At 35.9% G+C, this 25,370-nt stretch overlaps 1 protein-coding gene across 2 annotated transcripts in view; it reads left to right on the top strand.

The window, feature by feature from the left end:
* TRPC4 (transient receptor potential cation channel subfamily C member 4) overlaps positions 1–25,370 on the top strand; it is a 204,574-nt gene that overhangs the window by 43,154 nt on the left and 136,050 nt on the right. For both annotated transcript variants that reach the window (XM_047869354.1, XM_047869347.1), the window contains exon 2: positions 13,837–14,241. In XM_047869354.1, the coding sequence (XP_047725310.1) occupies positions 13,864–14,241 (378 nt within the window). In that variant the 5' untranslated portion in view covers positions 13,837–13,863. The remainder of the gene's footprint in view (positions 1–13,836; positions 14,242–25,370) is intronic.

The following is a 25,370-nucleotide window of genomic DNA, read 5'->3' as shown; positions in this document are numbered from 1 at the left end:
AGAGCTGTTTGTTTTTCTTTTCTTTTTTTCTTTTGTTTGTTTGTTTTTTTACTTTTGTTTTTCTAATGTTTTATTTATTTTTGAGAGACAGAGAGAGACAGAGTATGGGCGGGGGAGGGGCAGAGAGAGAAGGAGATAGAGAGTCAGAAGCAGGCTCCAGGCTCTGAGCTGTCAGCATACAGCCTGATGCGGGGCTTGAACTCACGAACCTGAGATCATGACTGAGCTGAAGTCAGATGCTTAACTGACTGAGCCACCCAGGCACCCCAAGAGCTGTTTGTAATGGAGCCAGAGTGGAATGGAGGATTTGATGAAATAGTTGATAGCTTGTTCTCGTTTCTTAATCAATACTTGCGATTAGTTTATGCCAACCTTTGGAATAACAGAACTGACTTAAAGAAAACTTGTTTTATTTAGTGAAAGCTAAATGAAGACTTGATACAAAATAAGCTGTGCCATTTATGTAAATAATCCTATCATATTTGTTAAACATCCAAAGCATAGAGCTAATTGAATTTAAAAGAAATTGTTAACATGCCTGCTAATAAAAGCACCTTTAAGGGGTGCCTGGGTGACTCAGTCAGTTAAGCAGTCAGGTCATGATCTCACAGTTCATGGGATCAAGCCCTGTGTCCGGCTGTGTGCCGACAGCACTGAGCCTGCTTGGGATTCTCTCTCTCCCTCTCTCTCTGCCCCTCCCCCACCAAAATAAATAAACGTTAAAAAAGAAAGCAGGTTTAAGTGTAGTCTTAAGTAGTCCAATATACTAAAGAAATAAACTTCTAGGATGAGTATTTAGAAATCATAATACAGCTTTATATCATTAAAATGATCATAATGTCATAGGATTAATAACTGCATAGAATAACAAAATTCTCCGGACAGCAAATCTATCACAAATTTGGACAATAACCAAATAACCTGGAAAAACTGCTTTGCCAAATAAATTTAATCTTTTAAGTTGCTATGGTAATTACTATACTTGTTGGAGGTATTTAAGAGATGCTAAATTCCTTGTGCATAATGAACCTTTATGAAGAGTATTCTAAGCAATCTAGTTTAAAAAAAACCTAATTTGCCTTTGATTTGCATAACTGATGTTTGAGTTCAGTGTAGAAATAAACTCAGTTAATTCTAAGGACATGAAAAGATTGAGTAAAAGATTTTAAAGTTCAAGACAAAAGGAAGAGATTGCATTTTACAATATTTACACTTTCTACTTTTCTGTTAACTGTAGAGTGCTTTTAGAATGTTAAATACTCAATCTGAACTACTCTCCATATAGTGAAGGAAGTAAGAGTTAGCATGCCGCACAATCCTAATGAGCTTTAACCTTCTGGGCTCAATTTAACATTGAGAGTGAAACCCTCAGTTATTTACCATTGCTACATCTCACATGAATGTAGCAGTGCTATTAACACTGATTCCATCTTTGGCCCTCCATCTTGTTCTCCACACTGGTGCACAGAGGGCCCCACTTTAGATAACAACCTTGTGACCTCACCATCACGCTCCTCACTCCATAAAAGCTGGGGATTAAGGTCTGGACTTGGGGGGAGACTAGGGGTGGGGAATACCTACATACACAGAGCCCTGGATCTTCCGCTCACCCATTGCCCCTGTAGGTACGTTACCCTGAATAAAACTCTGTGTAAAAGGTATGAGGTAGTTTGCTTTGATTTTCTATATTAAAGTACCTTCTCAGGGTGGAGGATACATTTTTGACCCTCCTGCACCTTCTAACAATGAGCAAAGGACTAAATAATGCTACCTTTCTTGGTTGCATCCATGGTGAACTGAACCAGGTTAACTGAGAGGCAGAGACGAGAAAGCGGAAAGGAAGAGATTAGGGATCTATGAATCTATGAACCTGGAAATATTCCTTAGCAGGTGAAGAGCCAATGGAGGTGTGACAAATAGGATTTCATTACCTTGACTACAGATCAATATCACAGCTAAGACTCAATTTGCAAAGAAGCGTAAGGTCTGAGAGACTGGCTAGCATTTAAGGAAGGTCCAGTAGTGTTGGTAAGGACTCAAAAGAACTTTCTGAAGGTAATAGTAATGAAGAAACTGAGGTTCAGAATTACGAGATCCACTTACTACACGGGTAATGCAATCAGTAGAGAATTGAGGCGCATGATAAAAACCCAGTTGGTGAGAAACTGAATGGACATTCAGTAACAGAGTAAAGGCAAAACGTGTAACACAGGATAAGGAAAAATGAGTATAGGATCAGGAACACATGTATCAAGCCCTTGTGATTTTATCATGTTATTTGGTCCCAATATCCATCCCAGGGGGCACTAGTAATGTTTACTGCAGGGGGTTTTCCCAAGAATTAATTGAGTTCATATATGTAAAGGAACGGTGCTTGGTACATACTGTGTTCAGTAAGTGCTGTTGTTTCTGTTGCGTTACTGTTTTGTTGTTTCAAGGGACTGGGGTTTCCAGTAAAATCTTAATCTGTGGAGATCTAAACAACAAGGCAAGAACAAAGTCCCTAGGGACATGAAGGGACCAGCTTCATTCAGAAGCAGCCCTAGTAGAACTCTGGCTCCTACCTGCCTAGACCAAAAGTTGATTGGGAATGTGAGATAGAAGAATGAGAGCCAAGTCTGGCTCTGATTTCCCATTGAAACCATTAGTATTTTCATTGCTCATCCCTTTGATGCATCTTCTGGATGCAATACTTACTGGCGGTGTGAACTGGCAGAAGTTTTTAAACTTTTCTGAGCCACAGAAACTTAATTATCTTTTTCTGTGACTTTCTATCATTCTTTCACATGCCCAAATTTATACAATCACTAACAGGAACAGTGTTTGGTGGGAAACAATAAGGGTCACTAAATGATCTAGAACAAAATTGGGATAACAAATTCTAAAAGACATAACAGGAAAGCCATTGTGTAAAAGTATGGCCACTTATTCTAGGAGGGGAGACTAGTACAGAATGAGGAGCTTTTTTTCACCTCCATTGCTTTAAACGCTTTGCCTCCTCTTCCCAGAATTCTTTGCTTCTATATAGTCACTAGGGAAATAACTACTCAGATGTTTAGGTAAAAGTCCATCTCCTCTCGCAACCATTTTTACACCCTCCATGGCACGCCTACAACTAATGGCTTTCTCTTGTAAATCCCAAGGAAACAGTATATAAATCTATAATGTATGGATTACCATATGGTATTTACTATCAGTTATGGACAACGCTCCTTCTCCACCTAACAGCATTCTCCCTGAGGTCTGGGATTTCTTGCTGTTATTTTCATGCTCTATTGAGACATAACTTACATACCACAAAAAATTCACCCATCGGGGACTGTGTTTTATTTCACTTTATATCCTCAGCCTGCAAAATAGTCTTGATCTGCTACAGAAGAAGCCGTAATAAATCTTTGAGTACTTGAACCAACACATGAAGGAGTAAAGATTTCCAGCTGTCATCAGGCAGATGTGACACTGATGCACCCTAGTGAACTAATTTGTCTTTAGGATTGAAACAATTGATCAGATTGTCCTCTGTCACTCCCACCCACTTCATGTATTTTCCTTTAAAGACTGTGCACTCAGATAGAGAGGACACTGCTTCACCGAAGGTGATCCTTTGCCTGAAACTGCAGTGGACTAATAAAAATAAATTAGCTTCAGGATTTACAAGTTGGAACCTTGATAATAGCCTCACCATGCTATCTCCAGTAACTGGAAATGGGGGGAAAAAAGCCTATCCTTTCCTTTTTATAGGAAAAGGACAGGTTGTTTTAGGAATATAGAAAACAATGGATTTGGAAACATTTGTGGATTCAGCCTCTAAACACACAAAAATTATATATATATATATATATATACACACCCACCCAGGTATATAAATATACCACCATATATATAAAAATATATGTAAGTATATATGTATATATATAAGCATATAAATATATATAAATATATAAAAATATATAAATATGTAAAAATATATAAAAATATATATAAATGTATGTGTGTGTGTGTATATATATATGTATATGTGTGTGTGTGTATATATATATATATATATAAATAACCACGCAGGTATATATATATACCACCACCCAGGCACCCCATACATATATATATGTGTGTGTGTGTATATATATATATATATATATATATATATATATGGTATATATATTATATATCATATTTTGTATATCATAAATTATATGCCATAAATTATTTATATATATATGTGTGTGTGTGTGTGTGTGTGTGTGTGTATCTCAGAAGTTACAGGGGCATCTACTTTTATCCCCTCAAATGCTAAGAGCTCCCATGGTAATGTTAAAACAATATTCTCTGGCATATTATAAAAATCAATAAAGAGGAACATTGTATTCTGCTTTGACTGTTTTAAAGTATCATCTTTATCAAAAACCTAGAAAATGTAAATCAGAACAAAAACCACCTATTACCCATAGGTAACCTTTCTTTCTCTCTTTTTCTCTTTTTTCCCTTTCTTTCTTTCTTTCTTTCTTCCTTCCTTCCTTCCTTCCTTCCTTAGTTTATTTGTTTATTTTGAGAGAGAACATGACTGGCGAGGGGCAGAGAGAGAGGGAGAGTGAGAATCCCAAACAGACTCCACACTGTCAGCACAGTTCCCAAGATAGGGCTTGAACTCACAAACCATGAGATCATGACCTGAGCTGAAATCAAGAGTCAGACACCTAACCAACCGAGCCACCCAGGCATCCCCCCGACCCCACATAGATAACCTTTCTTAATTGTGAGTATAGTTATCTCCTTCTTATAAGTTTTATCATTGTTGCAGGTGCTAATCTTGTGTTGAAAATGTTATCCATGATTAGCACTTATCATAATATGATTATTTTGTGTGACATTAACCTTTAAAACATGTTATTTTAATAGCTACACATTTTTATTAAATGAATATTCAGCTTTTAATTGAACTAGCTGACAATTATTGACTTTTGAGTCTCTCCAGTTGTTTCCAACAATAGATAACAGTTATTTTTCTTTTGTGTGCATAAATAAAAATACTTATTTATGTATGCCTTGTAGCTATTGCCTGCCTTGTAAAATATAACTCCAGGGTGAATTCCTGGAAGAGATACTCCTAGGGTGAAGGGTTTGAACCCTTCCAAAGATGGGCACACATATTTCCAATTCCTTTTCAGTTTAAACTATCACCAGCAACTTAGAAGTATTTTCACCGAATCCTTTCTCGTATTGGCTATTCTTTTGTATTTAATCTGATCACATTTTGCAGGCTATATCTTTTATCGTGCTGGTAAACTTCTCCATTTTAGAGGTCAGAAAAGTAGAATGCATTTTCAAATGATATTTTCCACGTGGATTTCTTTTTCTCTGAGGAGGCTGGTCTTTTTATTCTTTGAATCTTAGTGTTTTTCTTTTCTATTTAATAAGCTCTTCTCAGTCATATTTATTTTGAATAATTTCCCTTGTTTTGCCTTTTAATTTTGTGTATTATGTTTGGATACTAAGTGTTTTTTAATTCTTTGTATGCATAAGTCTTTCTCATAGTCATTTCTCGAATGCTTTTTGCTTAGAAAACTCTTCGCCACTGAAATTTCATTTGTTTCAATATTTCACTTTTAAATTCATTTAGAATCTATGTTCATGGTGGTCCAAAATAATTATTTCCAAAACTTCTAACCAGTTGTGTCAACATTATTTATTATTTTTCTGTTTCCTGCACTGATCTGTCATGCTTCTCTATTGATGTATTACTACAACAATAACTTTCAATACAAGTTCAATTACCTCTTTCTCTCTCTTTCTCCCCGCCCCCACACACATACACACACATCCCACCACAGCCACTACCAGCAGTAACCCCTAAGCCACACAGTATCCTTTCTTACCTCTTGAAGTAATGTAAGTGGTATTTTTTAAAATAAAGGGGTCATATATTTATCAAAAATTTTATATGTGCATCCAAATTTAAGCATTTTATATTATTTTTGCTATCACTAAAAGATACATTTCTTTTTGTCTTGGGCTAAAGACAACAATTACCACCCTGACAGTACATAGACCCACACACACACACACACACACACACACACACACACACGTACACACACGTACACACACGTACACACACACAATTTCAGAAACTAAAGGTCAGCTATGGATTACAGGATCTGAGTGTGGTGGGGTACTTTGAATGCATTTTGCTGCTGAATAAGTCATTTTTGAAACTAAGTTAGTCTTTCTTTGTTGAAATTTGCATACTATGTATTTGCAACATGCATAGTTTCTCCCCACATTTCTTCTTAATGTTTCTTTTGTTTACCATGTGACACTTTCATTGTCAACACGCCAAGTATCAACATCTTTGACACAATGAAAGAAGTACAAATGTTTCTGATGTAGTAACAGCAATATGTATATATGCAACCCTGTTACCAAATGGCAGGTGTATTCCTGAAAAACTTCAAATTCTACAAAATTATGAGAAAAAAATATAGATATGGGAAAGACGGCTAGAGTAACATTACTCAAAATATATTCAATAATGTAATAATATGAGTAAACTCAATAAAATATGGGCAGACACTTAATTCCCCATCAGCATTATACCACGATCAGAGTCCGAGAGTTTCACATTCTTAATCATAGAGGTTAATATATACTCTTTCCTGATAGAGACTCTTGATGGTACTCACTTGGTTTACTAGCAGATGATCTTTTAGTTTCCACTCTTGCACAATTCCAAATCAATTAGCAGCCAGAGTGACCTTTAAAAACAGAAATTGGATCAAGTCACTCCCCAGCTCAAAGCCCTTCAGTAACTTATTATGCCTAGAATGCTTTCCAAAATTCATACCCCACACTGTGGGCTGCAGAGTCACCTCCTCCATTCTCTCCTTTACTCACTATACTCCAGTCAAGCTGGCCTCTTCCACACACTAAAATGTTCCTCCTGCCTCACCGTCTTCTCACTTTCAGATCCTTTTAACGTAATGGTTTTCTCTGCACTGTTCACATTTTATCTAGCTAGCATTTTATCATCTTTCATGTCACAGAGAGGCCACCCTTGACCACCCTACCTCATGCAGCTCTCCATCTCTTCTTCCCCTGTGCCATGCTTCTCCATAGCCTCTCACCATTTATTTCCATTATAACCTTGACAAAATTGTAATTATTCAGTTTGCACCTTTGCTTTTTTAAATTTCTGTGGATCCTCTTCCACGGATCATAAGCTCTATGAGTACAAAGATTTTGGCTTTCATTCACGATGGTATTGCCAATGTTTGACATATGGATGTCTTCTATACAGTAAATAAGAAAAGTTCTAAATCTAAGAGGTCCACAGAGTTTATAAAGACCCATAAAAAAACACCATATAACCCCTCTTTAGGAGGAAGGGAAGAAAAATCCTCAAGGCTATGATACTTCACAGGAGTTTTTAAAACTTGGCAGGAGTTACCAGACGCTCAAGGGAAGGAAAGGTATTCCTGTTGTAAAGAACAGTATGAGAAAATGCCTAGAGCTTTAGTAGCCAAGTAGTTTGTCAATGTGAAATACGGTTTTCCAAGAGCAGTCTTGGGAAATACATACAAGAAGGCATTTAGAAACCAGATCACGAGAGTCCAATATTCTGTAATAAGTTAGTATGTTTTCCTGTGAGTGATTATCAGTCATTTATGAGTTATAAGTAAGAGAGTGACTTGATAAGATTTACATTTTAGCATGATTAGGTCTCTGACATTGTGGAGGCTAGAGAGGATGCAAGAATAACATCAGTGAGATGATTTGGAAGGATATTGGTGTAGCCAATAATAATGAGGAGATAAAGTCAGTCAGCATTACACACAGGAAATGCTATACTGCAGTTGAAATATGGCCAGTAAGATTTAAGAAATGATCCTTAACATGATTTAATGTTAGTCACTTTACATTTAAATAGTCACATGTGACTACTGGCTACCATACTGGACAGCATGTGTCTAGAACTTTAGAGAGGTATGGCCTGGGAACATGGATTTTAGAACATACTGAAAACATAACAGCATACTTTAAAAACATATATGGGTTTTATGGAACATTTTGAATAATGAGTAACAGATGAAAATTGCTAATGGGAGTGACAAATGGAGAAAAGAGCCATGGGCAGACCCTGGTATTAACAACATTTAGGCTTTAGATGGAAGGAAAACAAGCTGGGGGACTACGGAGAGAGATCACGTGTAGGCAGAAGGTAGGACATTACAGAAGAGCATCAGAGAACTCAAGGGGAGGCACATCTTATTTAGAAAGGCTGCTGGAAAGCCAAGTATCATGTGGCCTGAAAAGCATCAAAATGAATCTGGCAATTAGCAGGACATGATTGACTTTAAGGAAAATATTTATTCCACGATGGCAATAAGTACTATCTTAGGGAGAGTAAATGAGCGAATGAAAGATAAGGTTAAACTTTATAAAATAAAGAAAATCAGAGATGAGAGAGAGATAATTGCCAAAGATCATTAGAATTTTAAAATAACTAAGTGAAAGGGGCGCCTCTTGGTTCAGTCTGTCAAGCATCCTTGATTTCGGCTCAGGTCATGATCCCAGGGTTGTCCGATCGAGTCCTGTATTAGACTCCACGCTGAGTGTGGAGCCTGTCTGGGATTCCCTCTCTCTCTCCCTCTGCTTCTCTCCCCTACTTGTGCTCTCTCTCTCTCAAATAAATAAAATGAAAAAAATTAACAAATAAATACAGAGAAAACATTTACACCTACTTTAAAAAATACCTTTCTGAAAATTAGGTACCTGTATATATCTGAGTTCAGTATGCAGAGAAAAGTTTAAGGTCTGAAAGAAGGAAGGGGCTGATGTAAGGTTTTAGAGAAGTGGCAATGACTGAAAACTCCTCAGGCAGCGGGATTCGCAGCCTGAGCAAAGAGAGAGAGAGCATCCTTTTCTCTGAAATTGGAGGGAAAAACAGGAATATGTCAATGCACATTCTAACTCTCAGGGTGGAAATTCAAACTCTGACAGCTATATATACTTTCTAAAACATGTTTTCTAAATCCCATGAGATAAAAATCAAGATAAATAACTTTTTTTTTTTTTGCCCTGCAAATGCATTCTCCTAGGTACTGTTTTGTTTTGTTTTGTTTTGTTTTTAAATAGGAATATTTAGGGTTTAGTTTTAAGTTTGGTACTTGTTAAATCATAAGGGGCTTCCATTTTAAACATAAGCATAATCCCAACTTCCTCCTTTAAAATCTTAGGGTGTTGTAATGTTTAGTTAGTAAAGTGTTTTTCTTTTCATAAGGTAATATAGCATGAACTTCTTGAAATTCACAGAAATATCCTTAAAACCTTTCAGAAGAATTTGGTAGTCAGTGTGCTTTTACAACATCAAAACAAGAGTCACTTGGGTTTTGGTCAGGCTAAGTCACAAAACATTTCAGTGAATTATGTGGCACTTTTGGTACAAGACTTACAGCTACTGAAATGTTCACGTGGTATCTTGCCTGAAGACAGTAGGAACAGGTCTGGAATTCAAAGTGGTACCAAAGATTAGAGCATTTGGTGTTTATGTGGAGTGTGTATTATATCAAAGATTATAGAGATAATGTACTATAACAATAGCCAAAAATAAAAATCTGAATTGGATCAAATGTCAGTAAATTATCTGAGAAAATGTTATTTCATACCAGAGTCCAGAAAAAGTACAAAAGCAACTTAAATATATGTAGTAGTACCCTAACAAAAAAATGGGAGTCAGATTTCTCATGGTGTGATGAAGTCAACCTGTAAACATGAATGCTTTGACAGTAACCTAGGGAATATATATATATATATATATATATGCATATTTATGTGTATATATGCATATATACATATATAATATATATAATTTAAAAATATAATTTATATATATATATATATATATGTGGAACTTTTCTTTTAACTTTAATGATTTCTGCTCAAGAGTGGAGATTTCTGTATTCTGCATATTTTCTTTCCTTTGTGTTGTTTGGAAGCGCACTGTTCTTTCCACCCAGCAACTAAGTCCATCCTCTAGGGAATATGCTTTCTGATCCATGTAAATATTGGAACTTTTCTTTTTCTGTATATCATTATGTTGCTTAGGTAATTGTGGTTCTCATATCTAGTGACAATTTTTTTTTTAATTTCTTTTGGGATTGATGACAATCTACCTTTTTGATGGTTTTAATTCCCAACGCATTTACAGAAAATAAAATTTCAGTTAATTAAAAATTCACATTGCAGAATTTGAGGGTTTTTCCCCCATCACTTCCCATCTCTCTTCTGAGTCTTTGAAACATAACAATGAAACATTCATTTCACTTCTGGAATGTGTGTTCTACAGGGGGCATTGAAATCAAAGAATCTGTTCAGTTCTGTGATTTCATGGGGGAAAACATCTTCTCCTTTCCAGAAAGTTCGTTCTGAAAGTTCAAGACCAGGAACAGGCATTGATTCACACGCTTTAGGTCAGGATCTTTGCTGTACTGAGCCTCCTGTTCTTCTACAGACTTTCTATCCAGTAGCAATTCCATAGTTGCTGATAAATGTGTCAATTCAGGAACTCCATCAGCCTTATCAGCACCTTACACTCACTGTTACATCCGTCTATCACAGTTTCCAAAAGTTAAACTTGATTTTTGTCCTTTTATTAGTATCCCTGCAACTCAAATAATCCAAGACTTGTCTAAAGCCTATGTACTGAAAAGTTACATAATCTTCCTCACTCTTCTAAAGTCTTAACCAGAATTGTTTTATGTGTGTGTGTTTTGCAATTCATTGTAAATAATTAAATTTCATTTATTGAATGTATTTAAAATTTTAATATATTTAAATTCCGTCTATCTTTCTGTATGTGAGGTCTTTGTTTCAAACCCAAGAAACTAAAAGACGACAATACTGTTAATAGATCTTTTTCAGCGCTGACACTGATTCTTTTTACTCATTCCTTTTATAGTGTTGTTTGCCCCCCTTTATGGATGGAGAAACAGGTAACCGAATATAACGTCTCATACCTAGTTCGCATTTGAACACAGTGTTCATTCACTAGAATATGTCTTCCTTTCAGGGCAGTATCATGTCTTAACCCATCCTTATGGAGTTTACATTTATGGCAATTATCTGGATTAAATGAAATAGATTTTAATAAATCTAATTTCTCATTATCTGTTCTCCTCTCCCCCAATTTCTCCAGTACCTTCTCTGTTGTTCACCAGTCTCTTCATTGTCACTGACATCCTGAGCTTTGGGAGGTAGTTATGCTCACCACCAACCACCAACACACCCCATCCTGTGCTTTAAAAGCGAGAAGTCAAATGCTATTTACTATCTAATTATTTTTGGTAATGTTTATTTATTTATTTTGAGAGATACAAAGAAAGAGGCAGAGAGAGAGAATCCCAAACAAGCTCTATGCTGTCAGCACAGAGCCTGATGCAGGGTTCGATCGCACGAACCTTGAGATGACCTGAGTCCAAATCAAGAGTCATTCGCTGTTAAGCCACCCAGGCCCCTCCACTATCTAATTATTTGATATAATCACTAATAAAATAGAGTTAATGCAATAAAATAAAATACAAATATTCCATTCTCTAGGGTGATTTTTAATCTTGACTGAGTAACAATTCAGACAAAGTTCTGCAAAGTGTGTGTGTGTGTGTGTGTGTGTGTGTATTTTCATATCTTCTTTTAACCTGTACTTTCAGTAAGTTACTTTGAAACATTAGTCTTAAGCAAAACAACTATTGGTGGCAAAGCTTGAATTCAGTTCTATAAAGGAATGTTTATGTATTTTTCCAAGAGTCTGGAGTAAGAACAAAGTAAGCAAATAAACAAAGTGAGCATTGAAATGGAATATTAGTGCCACTTATTATCATTATGAAGCATTTATGTTGTAGTCCTGGTAAAATTACAATGTGAAAACCATTGACATTGATTCCACACACTCTTACTGATGCTAACATGGATTGGGAGGGAAGTGCTGGCATTTGGGATCAGAAAGTTATAATGAGATATGTAGGATCGTAATAATCTTGATTTATTGTAGTTTTATTTATGCTAGAAAATTAAATTGTCCTTGTTATCCCATAATATAAATTTATAAATTCTATCCCATGATTCTAGTGAGTTAAAACATCTCCAAATACTGGGGACCTCCAAATACCAAGCTTGAAGCTTGATTATAATTTGCACACCTAAAAGTAATAGAGTTGAAAATTTTCCTCTGAAAAATTAACATTACCATTTAAAGAACTCACAATACCCCCTGTCTGAAATTGCAGAAATGAGTGTATATTATGCTGTATAGTTGGTCATTATACATTTAAAACACCAAGGCTAATAAAATGTGAAATATTTGAGAAAGATATTCTGGCTTATGAGATTCTTACATTTGCTTCATCTATGAAAGGGCCTTAATAAGATACTAAACCTAATGTCAGAAAGGAACAAATTAGGAAATAAAAGTTGTGTGTATTATATGCTGAACCTCAATATTTGAGAAATTGTGATTAATAATCTGAAACATCAAAAAGTGAAACTTAACTACTTGATAACAGAAATTCCTATTAAATTGAGGTAGCATGCAAATGATGCATAATTTCCCAAATTGAAAACATTCCATTAAATGTAATCACATTTGCTCATTCAATACATGTTTAATCTACCTTTAAAGTATTATTCAAATCAGGTTAATTTACTCATAAAATGATTAGGTCTAAAAAGATCAATTAAGATGACTATGCATGTTCAGGTACCCAGAATCCCCCATTAATTTTAATTTAATAGTAAATGTATGTAAATAAACATGTAGGTTGAATATAAATGACATAGAATAATAAAATAGTTCAGATCATAAGTATGAAATCAGGAGCTAATAGCAATAAAAAATTTTTAAAAACATAATAGATTTTTCTGCAAGTTTGTATCAGTAGGATAATACTAAATCAATATAATTGCTAGTGACTTCGTTCTTGTTAATCTGTCTTAAGATGATCTTTTATTTATTTAAAATAATTCCTTCATCTTCAACTGTATCTTTACTATAACTTCCAAATAATACATTATATAATGAAAATATTTCTGTCTTGTGGTTTATTGTTTCATGATATCAAGGTAATAGAATTCAGAAAATAGCATTTTCATAATAAACTTTCTCTACATGAACATTTCTAAATTCTTCGTTTGGGAAATTGCTTAGACTCACCTTGATCATTAATGTCATCAATACACATTCATTCCCCTCAAGTGAATTCACTTACAAAGGGGATAAACAGTTATACTCATCAGGCTCAGTATGATATTTCATTGATATTGATATCATCAATTCATATTAACTTTGATGTCAGTACTTAATGACATTAAGAATAGATACATTACAAATGAAAAGCATTTTACTAAGATAGTGATATTTCATAATTTCAATAGCATCTATATGTTTAGCAAAATTGATAGTGAATGATACATTTGAATATCCCTGGTTCCTTTTTAGGACCTCAAAGATACAACCTTTAAGTTTCAGGGTTCTCTGTTAAAAACTGTATATATTTACGATAAATTTTGTAAATAATTTCCAAAAATTACAGGTACCTCCTCATGACAGTTGCCACTTTTAAAGTAACTTTTCCAATTTTTTATTCCTTTTAGATTGGGACTTTGTAACTTGCATTTCTAGATAACTGAATAAGTATTAAGCCTATTTGCATTGTTTAAGGAGAAAAAAATCGATTACAGAATGATGGTATAATTGTTGTTATTGGCATTACAGTTAGTTGTTAAGTGTGACACATACTGATTAAACACTAATCCTTGTGTTTTTTGGGGTTCTGTTTGCACTTTCAGAGACAAGGAAATAGCATGGCATGAAACATGGCTCAGTTCTATTACAAAAGAAATGTGAATGCCCCCTACAGAGATCGCATCCCTCTAAGGATAGTCCGAGCGGAATCCGAACTCTCACCATCAGAAAAAGCCTACTTAAATGCTGTGGAAAAGGGAGATTATGCAAGTGTCAAGAAATCCCTGGAGGAAGCCGAAATTTATTTTAAAATCAATATTAATTGCATTGATCCTCTTGGAAGAACTGCTCTCCTCATTGCAATTGAAAATGAGAACTTGGAGCTCATCGAACTACTTTTAAGCTTTAATGTCTATGTTGGAGATGCTCTATTACACGCTATTAGGAAAGAAGTTGTTGGAGCTGTTGAGCTGTTACTGAATCACAAAAAGCCCAGTGGAGAAAAACAGGTATGTGCAAAAGCACCATTTTCAATATATTTTACTTGCAGAAGGTTTCTGTGGATGTTAAAATTCTCCCCAGATTTTAAGAATTACAAGAATTGAAGTCAGAACTATTGTGATAGATAATTACTGGTAGATACACACTTACTACCCACCAACAGTCACCAGCACCTGCACCCCCTGCTTGGCAAATCAGACCTCGAGTGAGAACAAAAGCAAAACAAAATGGCCTGTGTTGGCTTCCCTTACACTGGAAACATTTCTATGTAATGCTCAGCCTAGAATGCTGTTGGGGCTCACTCTGTGTGTGTGGCTATTTTTCCTCTTTCATTTTTCAACATTCTACAGCAACCGGCTGAATTCTTTTTGCTCTTTTCCTGTTTAATTTGTTTGCCTATTCTGGGACTCTGCATCTTACTGCAAAAGTGAATTCTATCACTTAATTTTGATACTGTTCATTAGCAAACTCTAGTGGATTCTTTTAAATTGAGGCAAATTAAAAAAAAAAAAGGATTGTTAGAAAATAACTAAACTCTGACTATAGGCTTAACTGTATTAAATTTACCAATGCCAAAGTGTAGCTATATCTTAGTGTCATCAGTAGAAAATAAACTAAAAAGGCACACAATTCTATATACAATTTGTGGGGTGTTTTTTTCCCTATCTTCCTATTTTTTTGTTGTTTGGGTTTTGTTTTGTTTGTTTGTTTGTTTGTTTGTTTGTTTTAACAGCTAAGTACGTGAAGAAATCATGGACAGAAACAAATAAGAAATCTGCTTTTCTCTGTCTAGATTCTTCCCTTTGTCACTGCCCTGTATCTGAATTGTCTGTCTGATCCTTTTCCCTCTCACACTGAACTCTTCACTTCCCTGCATCAAGTCTAATAGACTAATTGCAAAGACATTGCACAAACTGTAGTGACTCAAAATGTGTCTTTTAAAGTAAAATCTTAAAACGTGTGTTATTACACTCTAGCGATTTCTGCCGTATTGGATAATGCACAAGCTCTGCCAATGATAGACTGTTAGGAGATGTTACATTCTTTTAAAGCAAGTTCTGCTGTGGCTACTGTTATTTCTGCTCTCCTGGAGGACTTTTATCAGGATGCTCGCCATTATTTGCAGAAAACTTCATGGCTGGAAAAAGGTCTTGCTGTGTTCTATGGTCCGTTTTTATGCATGCCCACCACTCCTCCTCGGCTGAACCTAAGCTTCATAAAGCCACACTCCACAAGGACCATACTTCTCGGCTTGTTGGGTTACTGGCTTTTTGTTGTCTGTTTCATATCCAATTGTTTGTGTGTTCCCTTTCCATCATACTGCTAACATTTTACTGGTAGAAAATTCACTTGTTTCGTCTCTCCTTTCGTCTGTCCTTTCACCTGGACAGAAGTGGGCAGGTAATGGTAACACCTAAAGATATATGTTATATCCCAGGTTTTTACCACTAAGAGAGTGCAGGACACAACTAGGAGGAGTGAGTAGAAGTCTGTTTTCATCTGTGTAAGTTCAGATACTACTTCTTCAGTCACCCCGTGATTTTGAAATTCCTTCTGCAATCATAGCCTATCGTTTCTAATAACAATGGCCTTATATTGTACACCCTCTTGTTTTTGGTCTATATAGGCGACCATAAGAGAGGTGTCACGACGGTGGTCTGGATCTTTTTTTTTTTTTTAATGGTTTAACTTTTTTTTGGGGGGGGGATCATTGTAAATTGCAACAAATCTATTGAACAAAATTGTCCTTAAATGCATTCTTTACATTTATTACTAAATAACCTTAGTGCTGTTTTTTAGAGAACACTGGCCATACATTTCAGTGTCTCTTTAGCAAATGACATTTGTTCTGGCCAGAGTAATTTGGTGTCTGGAGAAGATATCTGCTATTATGAGAGTGTTTGTTGGAAGATATTCAATTTCTGAGCTAAACTAGTCTCACAAGTAGGTCCTGGCTCCTTCCAGGCACTTGATCTGAACCCTGATTATTAACAAAAGGCAGTAAAGGTTTGCAGTGTGCCAGGAGTCAGAAATATTCCAGGCCATGTGTTTCTGGAAGATTTCTCTTGTATCTGTTTGCTGGCCAAGAATTTTCCTTTTCTATTTGTACATTCTAGAATTCCTCCTGGGTGAAGGCACTGAGAATAAACAAAAAAATTGTATCTTTTTGTTTGAACTTTGTAATTTTGAAAGAGCAAATCCAACCTACCCCTAGAGTTCCTGGTACATTGTACAATGAAAGTGAGGTTGTGAGAACATAAAATGTATACAATGTAGCACGCAAAAGATGTTGTCCAGGCTGGGGGGTTGGGGATAGTAAATCCCTTTAGAGCTTGGCTGTTTATCTGTGATTTACTTAGATACTACATCTCTTAGGTACAGCCAACATCTTTTGGAATAACAGCCTCCATAAATCAGTGTGTTGTATGTAGCAAATATGTTCTTGACAGGAATCCTTTCTCTTATAAATTGTAATTTCTTAGATGATTCTTATGATTGTTGTAAGCCATTTTGTGTATCATTATAATCTGTCTAATTTCTAGTCTCATGGTTATCCCCCCAAAGACTCTGGAACACATTGCCATTAATTCTGTTGAGGTCACTAAAGCCAAATGTTAATACTATTGAAAACAATAGTATCCAACTAGGCAAAAAAAAAGATAAATTTGTCCTAAAATGGGTCAAGAAAGAGTATATAATATAAAAATTATACAAATATGATTATTAGAACACTTACTTAAGAACTTAAAATGTGACAGATGTGGATTAGGAAATATATTCTTCTTTTGTAAGTTTTTCACAGATTAATTTCTTTCTCTGGAAAAAGATGCAGTGTGTGATGGCATCCTGAAGTCATAGGGGCCATGAGATTTTTAGATTAGTTTGTGTACATTCACCAGGGAACAATTTATAATTTGCATACGCCTACTCTGCCTCGTGTTGTTGTCCTGGGCGCTAGGGAGCAGACAATGTCCCCGTTCTTTGGAGTCTTAAGATCTAGTTGTGAAAAGAAACAGGAAAATATCACGGGGATATGAAAAAAAGATCATGACAATGGAAAAGATGAAGGAGGAATAAATCCTCAGGTAATGATGAATTCTACTGACTGGATTTGGTAAATACAAACTATTAGTGGGTAGAGGGCATAAGGGGGCAGGAGAAGGGCCTGAAGAAGAAGGAGGAAGGGTGTTCAAGGATATATACCTGGGAAAAGTTAACAGCATTCACTGGGATAGAGACTATGGGACGTAGTCTATGGAACCTGATTGGATATACTCGGTTTTTATTTTCTTGAAATTGACATCTAGGAGGCAATTTGAAATTTTGGACTTAAGAAAGGGGTCTAGGGTTGGTACATAGATGATAGTGAGGACATTGAGACAAATAAAGTCATCTCTCTTCCTATTGCTCTGACATTGATTTTCTCTTCTTGCCTTTATAAATTGTTTAAATGCTTGTGGTTATTAGCCTGTTAAAAGATTGTCTCAATGCAGCATCTAATGAAGATGTTTCAGTTGTGCTAGATAAATAGATGGGCACAGATCATTAAATATTTCCTTCCATATTTAATGTAGACCAACATTAACCAGGGTATTGAGTTCTAATGCTTTGTTTTTATTTTATTATCACAAAGTATAAAGAGTAATACTTAATTTCTTTCATCTAGTAGACAGCATACAGAATGTGTGGTTCTCTACACTAAGCAAGAAGACGGAACGTTATGTGTTCTCATGTAGACTGCTCCCTTGCTACAACTACTCTGATATTCTCTGGTAATTTTACTGGACTTTTCTTTAACCTTCTGAGTACCTTACTTCTCTGCAGGGAATAATTGAGAGTGACTTTTTAGCCCCGTTTTGAGCCAATTGATTGGTTACTTGACTTTTAATTATCTCTAGCAGACCTTTCTCTTTGACGTCATCTAAGGCCAGATTCAAGGCCACACTCAATTACACTTTCAACTGCTTCAGTAAACGTTTATCAGAAACAGAGCTTTCTCTTCCATTCTCCACTTACAAAGTGGTTCTCAGTATTCAGCATCACTAGAATCACTGCAAGGGTTTAATAAAACACAGACTGCTGGATCCCACCCCAAGAGTCTCTGATCCAGCAGGTCTGGAATGAGACCCTGGAACTTATATTTCCAACAAGTACTCAGGTGATAATAATGCTGCTGGTCTGGAGACAGCACTGTAAGAACCACTGACTTAGAGGAAGTGGAAAGTTAGAAAATGCCTGGGGTTGTATATCGTATGTTAGGTATTGAACTCTACTGTGCCAAACTGGGTTTCAGGAGATTTAAATTAATGTCCTTAAATACTAATGATTATGTGATATTTAATATATGAGAGTCTCCCAGGTTCACTAATATGTTTATTATATTTTTCCCTTCTTTGGGAAAAAAAAAAATTTTTCCTAAACATTACTGATTAGTTCAACAGTTAAGCCTGGAGTACTTCAGTTGAAGAAATTTGTTTTAGAGCTCTACTAAAAAGAATATCAGATTTTATAACTTTGGGAGATCTTGGAGATTATCTAACCCAATCACTTCATTTTACAAAAGAGGGAAAGACGTTCCCAGTATGTACCCATAGTACATACCCATGTGTACCTATGCCAGGTTCATAGCTGGCAATGAACTTTGAGATAGTCTGAATGATGATGGTGAAAATAAAAATAATAATTATAAAAACAGTAATAATGCTAGACAATATTCATCAAGCCTGTCACTATGCCCAGAACTGTGGTAAGAGTTTTGTATGAAGGTAGGTAGGTGCTATTGTTATCCCCCTTTATAGATGGAGAAATGAAGGAATAAAAAGGTAAAATTGACATGTTCCAGATCACAAAAGCAGGAAATATCAGTGCTGGAACTCAGGAGTCATGAAAGATAACTATATGCTTCCCAGTTATAGGCACTACAACAATTTGAATGGGAATCATTTACATCATTAATTATCCTAGTTTGGGATATGAGTTAGATAAATCTACAAGAGTCTCTAGATCTCTATACTCAGGCTGTGTCTCTATCTTGAATATTATAATATCATTTCTCATTTGGATGCTCAATAAATACTAAGGAATAACAAAGTCATTAGCAGCTATAAAGTGCTGGGAAGGAGCAGGGCTGAGGGATAGAGATGCTGACTTCCAGCCCCATTCACCACTCTCTAAGAGGACAGATCTCCCAATCATTCCACACATTGGTTTTCTTGGCTGTTAATTAGAATCATAGTATTTATTTACTTGCTTCTTAAAGTCTGGTGGTGTTCAAATTGCATAAAGGTATTTTATAAGGTAACATATAATAACAGCATAATATACGGTTATTACTGTATTATGCCATAATCTGCCTTCTTGTTAACAAGTATATATGTTAATGACACAACATATGCAGCGAAGATGAAATTAAGCATTAGCAATTTACCCTCTAGAGTGCATGACTTTTTTTTTTTCATTTGAAAAATGCAATCATCGAAACCCTACTCAGAGAGAGCAAAGGAGAATTTAATTCAGTTCACTCTTTGACTTTCTACTTCAGTGCATGTAGAGGAACTTTTTAAAAATAGTTTCAGTAGATTTGCTAATACAACTTGTGACTTTAGAAACAGTGCCTATTATGCGATCTGAAAATCAGGGTCTGAAATAGGATATTGGCAGTAGTATGTTAATGCAAATATACATCCAACCCAAAATATGCCCCGCTGACTAAAAATAAAGAATAGTTTTCTCAGTTGATATCGGTACTAATATGTATATCTCTGGCTACTGGGCAGAGAACTTTATTCTTAAAAGAAATCTAAAATTCTCAGATAGAAACCATTTGCTTTCTCCCTCAGGACTATAGATACCCTGAAAAGTTGACTTTGAACTCTTGCATTAATTTTGTTTTCCTCATTGGGCTTTAGAACAAGTAATTTGCCTTCTTGCAGTCCCATGAACTTCAGTTGATGCCTGATAAAGGAAGATGTATGCTAACACACTCCATGCCCTAGTCTTCAGAGCTGCCCCTTACAGAATGAACACATTTACCTTCCTCGGTAGTTAACCAATTGAGGTAACCCTTTCTATTTGTTTTTATTACAGCTTGGATATTGACAGCAAGTGAACCTACATATAAATGTAACTGTAATCTTAGGAATGATCAAAATTCAGGGAGAGCAAGATTGAGAGGAAAGTGGGCAAGAGAGAAATACAGTAAAGTATTAAAGACGTTCTCCCTCAAAAATACTTATTACCCTGTTGTGTGACATAGTAGATAACTCATCAATTATACTTTCTATTCTGATTTAGACTGTCAACAGAAAGGTTGTCTACAATATTGTCTGAATCTACCATTAGAACGAAAAAGCTGAAATTTATCCCCTAATATGTAAAGTAGTAACCAATTTGAAGTCTTTTTATGATGTAAAGTAGTAACCAATATAAAGTATTTTTATTAACAAGCACTTTGAAAGTCTAAAAATTAAATTGAGTCCTATTATTCCACAGCAGGGAGTTTGAAAGCTAATCTCACATGGAGCATAGATTGTGTTTAGTCAGCTGGCAAATGGCAATCATGAGAGATATGAATAATTCTGTCCCAAATAGAAGAATTTTTAAAACACAGACTATGGTGTACTGCTAATATGACAATGTAGCATAAGCTAACTGGTCATTCTGACTCATAAAATAATGCACCATTTAACTTCCATAGTTACATTGACATTTTATTCTTCTCGAGGACCAGCCAATTATAAATAATCCCTTTGAGCCACATGCCCCCACTCTTCCCTTTCAGCATACCACGCTTACTATGAAAGTCAAATAATCATCATCATCATTAAATATGTTTGGAACCCACAAGAGTAAAGGGCTTTTAGCCTTTTTCTAAAAATCAAGTGGGAGGGAAAAAAAAACTCAAACAATTAAACAAAACTCCAAGCGTTGAGACATTTCCATTCCACCGTAAAGGTACACAAAATGGAGCCCTTATTCTCTGCTTTCGGACAGAGGGGTGAAATATAGTGAAGAGAATCGAGAGAGAGAGAGTTGGATATAAATCCTGTTTTATAATCTCAGGCAGATCCTTTAGGTTTTAGGGCCTTGACTTGCTCATACATAAAAGGAGGATTATAGTCCTTACTCAGCAAGTAGTTGGAAACATTAGTTAACACACTGAAGTACCTAGCATTAAGAGAGCTCAGTAAGTCCCTCCACCTTGGTACCATTAGATCATTTTATGTTTATTACATTTAATTTAACTTAATTAAAAATACGTATGTTCATTGAAGAGACTACATATTCCCCAAAGCAAATGCATTGTGAAGGGTTAGTGCTGGTATGAAGAGTGAGTTTATGTTAAAGTAAGAGAGGACTGAGGGGCGCCTGGGTGGCTCAGTCAGTTAAGCGTCTGACTTCGGCTCAGTTCATTGTCTTGTGGTTCATGGGTTCAAGCCCTGCACTGGGCTCTGTGCTCACAGCTCATGGCCTGGAGTCTGCTTCCAATTCTGTGTGTCCCTCACTCCCAGCCCCTCTCCCACTCGTACTCTGTTTCTGTCCCTCAAAAAATTAATAAAAATAACATTTTAAAAATTCAGAACTTATTTAAAAAATAAGAGAGATTGAAATTGATCTTTCAAATGTGAGTTTTGGTGAAAAGCTTTCTTTGGAGCCATTTTTATTAACCCCCCCCCCCTCAAATCCATTAAAAATGTTGTGATTAAATCTAAAAATAATAACATGATGTCTCAGTAAGTCATATATTCATTGACTTTAATTAATTATAGTGATTTGAAAAATTAATCACTAAGGAATAACAGTGAGTCATTTAACAATTATAATTAACCAAATAGATAAGGTGTCAATATCATTGGGAATTATAAAAAAAAAATATGATTAAAACTTCTCATAGCTGTTTTAAAAATACCTCCTTTTCCAACCTACTATATTTACTTATTCACTGGTAAGACGCAAGGTAAGTAAAATTTTATTGCTGTAATATCTGAAGCACAATAAAATGAGGATTTAAGTAGTGTGGAATTTTAAATGTTTAAGAACCAATTTTTCAAGCAGTTAGGAAGAAAGAGTACTCTCATTTTCATTACTACAATTTTTTTTCTTTCTGCAGTAATTTTCTAGATCAATTAACTTCTAGATATATCAATGTTCCAAGTCACTGTTGTTTGAATCATGTATTAGAAACACTTGACAACAATTCTAAACTGTGAGCCTGGAGCCTATGAGAGCCAGTTTACAGAATATAGCCTTCTGAGAGAATGCTCAAACCAACCCAGAAGGAATGGGTGGTTTTTGCAAGATAAGAAAAATTCATAATTGCAAATTTACCAGCTGAATCCACAGCTTTTCCCCCCCTTAAATGAGATCATGAGTGAGTGGAGTGGATTTAACTTTGCAGGAACCTCACCCCTCATGTGCAACCTAATTATGCCATTCCTCCTTGGTATCTGGATTTTCCTAGGGGAAGTAGATGGATTTGTTTGATTTGGAGATACAGGCTTACTTGTGAAGCAATTTTAGTATCATCAAATATAAGTGTGAATTTTGAATACAATAATACCATGATGAATAAAGTATAAATTAGAAATAATGATGCATTTATTTAGACTTTATGTTATGTGTATTACCCCCTGCTCAAAATGTCAGTGAATCCTCAGTTAGCAGTGTGTTGGATAATTTTCCTCAAAACCAATATGTAATTTGAGAAAGCAAATAGGTTCAGATGCATTGTAAATTTCTATTACGTTTTACTATGGTGGTTGTAGATCAAAGAATAACCATACAAATTGTGAACAGTAATTGGGCATTTCAATGTACCAGGCATTCTCTTAAGACCATTTTACATTGTTGTCTTGTATATCAGGAAATTGAAGCTCAGAGAAGTTGAATAATTTTCCCAAGGGAGATCTGAGAGTTGGTTTTTCTGTTTTCATGGTCTTTACTCTTTCTGTGCCAAAGTGCCTGGTTACTTAGGCCATCAGATATCCAGCAAGCTCAGCCAGCCCATTAGAACATGGTGTAATCTAGGAGTACAACTTGATCTTTGAGCAACATAGAAAGATCTCTCTATGTCCTGACTCCAGAGAAGCATCCAGAAATTCCTTCATACCGGGGTCCTAATCCAATTTTAAATGCTTTGAAGTTAATGATTTAACAAAACTGGTTATATGATGTCCTCAATTCCCCCTAAATTATCACAGGAAAAGATCTGCAGTGAGGTTGCCTGGGTGGCTCAGTCAGTTAAGTGTCAGACTTTGGCTCTGGTCATGATCTCAAGTTTCTTGAGTTCGAGCCTTGCCTTGGGCTAGGCACTGACAGTGCGGAGCCTGCTGGGGATTCTCTGTCTCCTTCTCTCTCTCTGGCCCTCCCCCCTTGTTCTCTCTCTCTCTCTCTCTCTCTCTCTGTCTGTCACACACACACACACACACACACACACACACATAAATACCTTAAAAATGATTGGCAGTAATGAGGGAGTAGTGCGAGTGCACTGAGAAATCTCTGGGAAGAGGTGAGAGGGGCATATTCACAGGAGTGTAGAAGATGACTAGTCAAGTAGCACCCATCACAGCTTCACCCTGTGCGTGGCCAGACACAGAGGTTGAGGGCTCAGAGACGAGCTTGTCTCTGAACCTGATGGTGGAGTGTGCAGAGATGGACCCCGCCTCCCAGACTGGAGGAAGTTATTTTGCAGACAACACAAATCCTTTTCCCCATTCATGTGTGAGACAAATTGTGAAACCCTGATGGAACAAAATGTCCCTCTCGTTTGCTACCATGATAGCTGCTTAAAATATTCATTCTGCTGCTTAAAATATTATGTTGAAAATATGTATCACTTTTCCCTTCTTGGTGAATTTCACAATACCCAGCAGTGTGTGTACATGTGTATACACACACACACACACACAAACACACACATTTGTGTGTGCATACACACACACACACACACACCTTTATAATAAAACTAATGGAAAATGGAACTGTTTTTCTTAAAATCATAGATAGTTGTTTAGGTTTGGAAGATATTCTAAAGGTTATCTGGTATAGTTCACCCTATGGTATTTATTATTTGTGCTAAGCCCAGGGAATATAGAATCACCATATTCTTCTTGATGTAGTATCACTGGCTTCTGCTCCTTCTTCAACTCCGCTGTAGCAGAGTGTCACAGACTGAGTCTGGAGTTCCCTCTTGTCCAGCAAGAGAGCAGACGTAGAATTGAATACGAGGGAGGCTACTGTCCAGGAGGAGACAAGAGCTCTGAACAGTGGTTTCGTCTCCATATTTATATTTATTGACCTTACAAGATATTACCCACATGGTGAATGTGAAGAAAATGATCGTACATATGTGAACGTGAAGAAAACAATCAGACAGTAATCATTGACTTGTGTACGTGAGAAGCAAAGGGCCTGGGGGACAAGTGAAGTTTGTGATAGACGTACAGTTGTATATTGATGTCATATGGAAAGTAATTTCCTGAAGGTGATATAACAAGTTACTCGTGATCCCATTACAATACCTCGCTGGCACACCTCAGGTGCTTTCACCCCGTGGTGGCGGCTTTCTTCCCTGAATTTTTTCTAACCCATTTCTGTAAGTAGAATCTATTTCCCCACAGCAGAGCAACAGGAGAACAATTCAAGATGAAAAGACAGAATAAAGTTAGCAGAATGGTTTGGGTGAGCAAAGTTTCAATAAAGCAATCACGTATTTTCTCCTGGAGGGCTGTTATTTTTAAGGTTTGCTTGGCTGCCTACGGTGACCGAAATATTATTAAAATATGATCACAAAGTAAAAAACTTTAAAAAAGTATACGATCACAAAGAAACCCTTGACCTAAAGAAATCTAATCCAGCAATCAACTGCCACTTTGAAATAAATAAAAAGTAAATAATACATAATATGCATCCTCATCTATTTTGTTTTCTGTACAATATGGATTTTTGAATTGCTTTTACATCTGCAGTTTTGGGAAAGTAAAGGAATAGTGCCCCTAACGTTGAAGAAATACCCATTTGAGATTTTGCAAGACACAAATATTGAAGAAACTTAACATTAATGAAAGAAGGAACTAGTACCATTGTATTTCCAAAGTAAAGCATATAAATACTCAGTGGATTTGGGGAAGTCTAA

The sequence above is a fragment of the Prionailurus viverrinus genome, chromosome A1 (assembly GCF_022837055.1).
Source record: "Prionailurus viverrinus isolate Anna chromosome A1, UM_Priviv_1.0, whole genome shotgun sequence".
Classification (NCBI taxonomy): domain Eukaryota; kingdom Metazoa; phylum Chordata; class Mammalia; order Carnivora; family Felidae; genus Prionailurus; species Prionailurus viverrinus.
This window is presented reverse-complemented; position numbering and strand designations above follow the sequence as displayed.